Source organism: Sturnira hondurensis, unplaced genomic scaffold (assembly GCF_014824575.4).
Source record: "Sturnira hondurensis isolate 20B ecotype Veracruz unplaced genomic scaffold, ASM1482457v3 Scaffold0008948, whole genome shotgun sequence".
In the NCBI taxonomy this organism is placed as follows: domain Eukaryota; kingdom Metazoa; phylum Chordata; class Mammalia; order Chiroptera; family Phyllostomidae; genus Sturnira; species Sturnira hondurensis.
Window position 1 is genome coordinate 3,654,777 of NW_028081579.1, and position 5,778 is coordinate 3,660,554.

The 5,778-nt window shown below is 59.8% G+C and overlaps 1 protein-coding gene across 2 annotated transcripts; it reads left to right on the top strand.

Annotated features, from left to right (window-relative positions):
- Window positions 1-1,317: 1,317 nt before the first annotated feature.
- Window positions 1,318-4,664, top strand: NKX2-1 (NK2 homeobox 1). 2 transcript variants are annotated; one of them, XM_037056393.1, is made up of 4 exons: window positions 1,318-1,384; window positions 2,363-2,507; window positions 2,605-2,990; window positions 3,928-4,664. In XM_037056393.1, exons 3-4 carry the CDS (start codon window positions 2,618-2,620, stop codon window positions 4,662-4,664), a joined length of 1,110 nt encoding a protein of 369 aa, XP_036912288.1. In that variant the 5' UTR covers window positions 1,318-1,384; window positions 2,363-2,507; window positions 2,605-2,617. The 2 variants fall into 2 exon arrangements, with proteins under 2 accessions (XP_036912288.1, XP_036912289.1); XM_037056394.1 differs by lacking the exons at window positions 1,318-1,384; window positions 2,363-2,507 and adding an exon at window positions 1,835-1,911.
- The last annotated feature ends 1,114 nt before the right edge of the window (window positions 4,665-5,778 follow it).

Below are 5,778 nucleotides of genomic sequence, written 5' to 3' on the forward strand. Positions count from 1 at the left end.
TGAGGCTGGGGTCCTGCCTGCGGATGAGATCTGCGCTGTTTCCACCGTTCTCGCCGACCGTTCGCTGGAGCCCAACGTGGTCTTCCTTCGCTACTCCGTAGTAGAGGCTTAGACCACGACATTGACAAAAGCACAGTTGATGGGGTCTAAGTGCTTCCTGAGAGCGCCCCCCAGAGAAACTCCATTGGAAGGAAGGGCGAGGAGCCGGCGCGGTGCCGGTCTTCGCCGCACAACCAGCAGGCGCCTCTGGCGTGGAGACGCAGGGTTGCTGGCTCCAAAGCCGCCAAGGGGGCCACACAGAAACGTGGGCCCATACGGGTGGGGGTAGGGGTGCTCTGAGCTTTCTTCCCCTAGGAACAGATATAGGTGGTGAGGAAAGCGCATGTTAGTATAGAAGTTGGCTTTGTGTTGAGGGGTGCGGAGCACTCCTCAAGGAGAAGATTCTAATAAAAAACCAATAAAAAAACTTTGCTACTACAATTGCTGTTCATGGAAAAGGCGCCTAACCCGCTGAATTATCTTTCAAAGTGCCTGTTCATCATTGGGAGTCCCTTCTCTACAAGGAGGGAAAGGAAAATACGAAAACAAAAACCAAATTTGAGAAGCCTCCATAACCAGCCCCCGCGGTGCCTTGGAGGCCCCAGCTCAGCCGGGAAGCCCTTCCCTCCCAGCCCCTAGGGCAGAGAGGAGCCTAAAACAGCCAAAGTACATAAAACAAAGGAACAAAACGTTTAAAATCCAAGGGCAAAAATCGGGGTGGGTCTCGGGATTTGCGCTGCGCAGGACTCCGTTCCACCGTCTGCTCCGCCGGAAGGCCGGGCCTGGAGGGAGCAGCGAGGCCGACGCCTCCGCGGGGCTGCGGAGCGCAGCTCCTCCTCTTCAGGTGCCCAAGGACCCTCAAGGCACGGGGCTCACACTTCAAGCCTGGGAACGCGCAGACAGGAAACCCACTTCCTCCTAAGCAGTTCCTTGCTCGCAGGATGAGAGGCGTCCAATTGAAGCAGAATGATCCTCATCTACTAATATCCAGCGTGGCCACAAAGCGACTGGCCATTTACGCCGCCACTTTAAACAAAGATATTTGGTTATTCCCGGGAAAGCAAGTGCACTTTTGCATGGCTGAGCTCTGGGCAGAGGAGAGCCTCAGCCCAGCCTCCCGCCCGCCCGGCTGCTCGCGCCTCGGGACTCGCCCCCTCCTGGCCAGCTGGGCCCGCGGGGGTTCAGGCTCAGTTCACCCAGGACGCGCCCTGCCCTCACCCTCCCTGAAGCATCAGAGGGGAAATCAGCGTGGCCCTGGGCTCGGGTGCTGGGGCTGTGATGTCCTTGGAAAGTCAGCTCCAGAACCCCGTGCGTCCAGGCTCTGGGCCAGGGTCGGGGACACCAGGTTTGTTCGAGGTGGGGCAATTTAAGCGATGGCCCCCCGCGTTAACCCCCCTCCAGCCTCCCAGCTCCCCAGCCCCAACTGCTAGTGATGTGTTTGTCTTGACGGGGTGGGTGGGGGCGGGTAGAGGTGGGGAGGAGAGCCGAGTGTAAGGAGGGGGTGGCGTGATGAGGAGGAGGGGACCCTGCTCCGCCAAGAAGACCCTGAGCTGGGGGGAAGGAGGACGCGGGGATCTGCGACTGCCTCCCGCCCGCAGCCGATCCCCAGCTCAGCACCCGCTGGGAATCTCTCTTGGGTAGAGGGAAAGGGGGCGGGGATCAGAGGTGTCCCTCTGACGGTAGCAGAAGAGGCAGACAGACTGACAGACACGCAGCCAGCAGTGCGGCCTCAGGGTTCGTCCCCAGACTCCCAAGCTCATTTGGTGGCGATTGGGGCCCGGCGCTGCCAAACCCGATGTGGTCCGGAGGCAGTGGGAAGGCTCGGGGCTGGGAGGCCGCGGCGGGAGGGAAGAGCAACCCCAGAAGGCTCAGGTGAAACCCCCAACCCAGCCCTTAGCCCCCTCCCTTTCAACACCTGTCTTCGCCCCGGGGGACCCCACCGAACTGCAAAGTGGTTCACTTTGTAACTCGGAAAGTTGGTCGCAAAGCAGCATTCACCTTCCTTCCTCACCGCCACCCCTCCTCCTCGGCTACTCCCTACCCCACCTCTTGCCCTCCCACTCTCCGTGCCCTCCTCCTTCCCTCCCCCGCCTCACCCTCCCCCGCGCGCCGCTGGCACCCCACAAAATATAGGGGTGGGGGTGTCCGGGGGAGGGGGGAAGAAATGCTTCGGGTCGCGTCTCTGCCTCTCTCTCTCTCTCTCTCTCCCTCTTTGAGACCTAAAAATCCTGACAAGTGAAACTTAAAGGTGTTTACCTTGTCATCAGCATGTAAGCTAATTATCTCGGGCAAGATGTAGGCTTCTATTGTCTTGTTGCTTTAGCGCTTACGCCCCGCCTCTGGTAGCTGCCTAAAACCTGGCGCCGGGCTAAAACAAACGCGAGGCAGCCCCCGAGCCTCCACTCAAGCCAATTAAGGCGGACTCGGTCCACTCGGTTACGTGTACATCCAACAAGATCGGCGTTAAGGTAACACCAGAATATTTGGCAGAGGGAGAAAAAAAAAGCAGCGAGTCTTCGCCTTCCCCCTCTCCCTTTTTTTTCCTCCTCTTCCTTCCTCCTCCAGCCTCCGCCGAATCATGTCGATGAGTCCAAAGCACACGACTCCGTTCTCAGTGTCTGACATCTTGAGTCCCCTGGAGGAAAGCTACAAGAAAGTGGGCATGGAGGGCGGCGGCCTTGGGGCTCCGCTGGCGGCTTACAGGCAGGGCCAGGCGGCACCGCCGGCCGCGGCCATGCAGCAGCACGCCGTGGGGCACCACGGCGCGGTCACCGCCGCCTACCACATGACAGCGACGGGGGTGCCCCAGCTCTCGCACTCCGCCGTGGGGGGCTACTGCAACGGCAACCTGGGCAACATGAGCGAGCTGCCTCCCTATCAGGACACCATGCGGAACACCGCCTCGGGCCCCGGATGGTACGGCGCCAACCCAGACCCGCGCTTCCCCGCCAGTAAGTGAGGCCGCCCCACTGCGGGGTTGCGCGCTACGAGCGGGAGGAGCGGGGAGAGCCGCCCGAGGGGCGCGGCGCCTGCGGGATGTGCGCCGGGCGGCAGGGTCGGCGCCGGGCAGCGGCGCCAGGGAGTCGGGCGTGGGAGCTGGGGATTGATTCTTCTTCCTGCTGGGTTTAGGGGTCCAAGAACAGACTCGTAGTATCGGGACCTGGCGGGGGGCAGGCGCTATAGTAATAGTATTCGGTGTCTCCCAGATGCAGCCAACGGGGAGTTCTGCTCTGCGCTGCGCCGTAGACCTCGCAGTGCCGAAGAAGGTGCCTCCCCAACTTAGGGAGTCGGGGAAAAGCAGGGCGCACAGAGATGCGGCCTGGCGGGGTGGGAGGCTGCCAGACAGGGACGCGCTCAGGCTCCGGGGCGGCCTCTCTCCAGTCTAATCAGGTGGGAGGGCGCGCAGCTCCAGAGTGGGATCTAAATGGGCCAAGCAAGTGCCAGCACTGGGGCTGACAGGAGAGCGCAGGAAAGAGGCAAAGCGTCTGGGGGCTCTAGCTTTCTGAACACCTCTCTCTCCTAAACTGCCGAAGTTAGAGTCTTGCCGCGGAAACCCACCTCCTGGCCTGGGCCCAGTTCCCCGCCGGTGACCCGTTAACCCCGTTAACTCCAGCCAGGGTTTGGGTACGAACGGAACAACTGTACTTTTGGGGTGGAGCACTGAGACCGAGGGAGGTAGCAGGGTTTGAGGTGGGAGCTCTCCAGGCAGGCCCTCGACGGCATGGCTAGGGCAGGCGCTGGAGATCCCGCAGCTGGGCCTCTCCGGGTGAAGCGGCCTAGGTGAGGAGGGCGCCGTCGGGGCCCGGCCCGGCCAGCCGAAGGCGCAGAAGGAAGAGGTGGCCTGGCCCGGCCTGGCCCCGGCCGACGTTGTGCGTTTGTCGCTTACAGTCTCCCGCTTCATGGGCCCGGCGAGCGGCATGAACATGAGCGGCATGGGCGGCCTGGGCTCACTGGGGGACGTGAGCAAGAACATGGCCCCGTTGCCAAGTGCACCGCGCCGGAAGCGCCGGGTGCTCTTCTCCCAGGCGCAAGTGTACGAGCTGGAGCGACGCTTCAAGCAACAGAAATACCTGTCGGCTCCGGAGCGGGAGCACCTGGCCAGCATGATCCACCTGACACCCACGCAGGTCAAGATCTGGTTCCAGAACCACCGCTACAAAATGAAGCGTCAAGCCAAGGACAAGGCGGCGCAGCAGCAGTTACAGCAGGACAGCGGCGGCGGCGGAGGGGGCGCTGGGTGCCCACAGCAGCAGCAAGCGCAGCAGCAGTCGCCGCGCCGGGTGGCGGTGCCGGTCCTAGTGAAAGACGGCAAACCCTGCCAGGCTGGCGCCCCGGCCACTGGGGCAGCCAGCCTGCAAGGCCACGCGCAGCAGCAGGCTCAACAGCAGGCGCAGGCCGCTCAGGCGGCGGCGGCGGCGATCTCGGTTGGCAGCAGCGGTCCCGGCCTGGGCGCACACCCGGGCCACCAGCCGGGCAGCGCTGGCCAGTCTCCGGACCTGGCGCACCACGCCGCCAGCCCCGTGGCGCTGCAGGGCCAGGTATCCAGCCTGTCCCACCTGAACTCCTCGGGCTCGGACTACGGCACCATGTCCTGCTCCACCTTGCTATATGGTCGGACCTGGTGAGAGGACGCTGGGCTGCACGTCGCCCAGCATACTGCCTCATTGCTTCCCCTCTTGCCCGCCACACACGTCAACCACCCGGCTCTCCAAGCGCTTCGGCTTTTCTTAAGAACCTGTCTGGTTTAGACCAAGGAAAAAAACACAAAGGCCAAACTGCTGGACGTCTTTCCTTTTTCTTTTTTCTTCTGAAATGTGTGGGATTTTTTAAAAAAAAGAAAATAAAAACAACTAAGCGAATCCAATTCTTTAAAGAGCCTTTAAACAGAGAAGGACATAAGAACAACTTTCGGGGCGTCTTGCAGGTGGTTCGGTTCGGATAGGTTTCCCACGCCCGGACGGGGCAGAGCTTTGCAGCGGGACCTGCGTTGGCGTGGCTTGTGTACTCGCAAGATCGCAGACTGCATTCTAGGTACCCTGGGCCGGCAAAGTGGACTCGCCTGTAAATACCAGGGTTTCTTGGAAGGGGAGTCGGGGCTGGGGAGAGGAAAGACACGTCCACAGAACCCGCTTGTCAGTGACACAAAGAAAATGCCCCCTCCCAGCAAACCCCGCTGCCCAGGCTCAGCCTGCCAGCCCTGGCTAAAACTGTTCTATGTTTGATGTGAACTTGTAGCTGTAAAACGCTGTCAAAAGTTGGACTAAATGCCTAGTTTTTAGTAATCTGTACATTTTGTTGTTAAAAAAAAAAACAGTTCCCACCCCATGCCCATCATATTTTTTATGGGCACTGACAAATCCGTGTATATTATTTGGCAGTTTGGTATTTGAAACGTCAGTCTTTTTCTGTTGTAACTTATGTAGATATCTGGCTTAAATATAGTTCTTAAGAAGCTTCTAATAAATTATACAAATTAAAAAGATGCCTTTTCTGATTAAAAACCCACCTTTTGTTTGGTTTTGATTTGGCTTTCAATGGCATTTTTGGTTGGGGAGAGCACTCATCCATGGCCAGACGGGACGGGCATGTGAATGGTCTAGGGGCTCAGAGGGTCCTGAACCCACTGAGGAGCCCTGGCCTTCTGCCTCCGAACTGAGTAGAACCAAATCTTGAGCAGCCCTGGGGTTCAACAAAAAAGGGGAGACAAGCTAAACCACTTCCATGAGGAAGGGAAGGGAA

What these genes read in the sequence shown, in the direction of transcription:
- NKX2-1 (XM_037056394.1), top strand. Translation starts at nt 1,835, where the DNA reads ATGTGGTCCGGAGGCAGTGGGAAGGCTCGGGGCTGGGAGGCCGCGGCG. An exon ending in AGCAACCCCAGAAGGCTCAG is followed by an intron (nt 1,912 to 2,604) that starts GTGAAACCCCCA and finishes TTCCTCCTCCAG; the next exon opens with CCTCCGCCGAATCATGTCGA. An exon ending in AGACCCGCGCTTCCCCGCCA is followed by an intron (nt 2,991 to 3,927) that starts GTAAGTGAGGCC and finishes TGTCGCTTACAG; the next exon opens with TCTCCCGCTTCATGGGCCCG.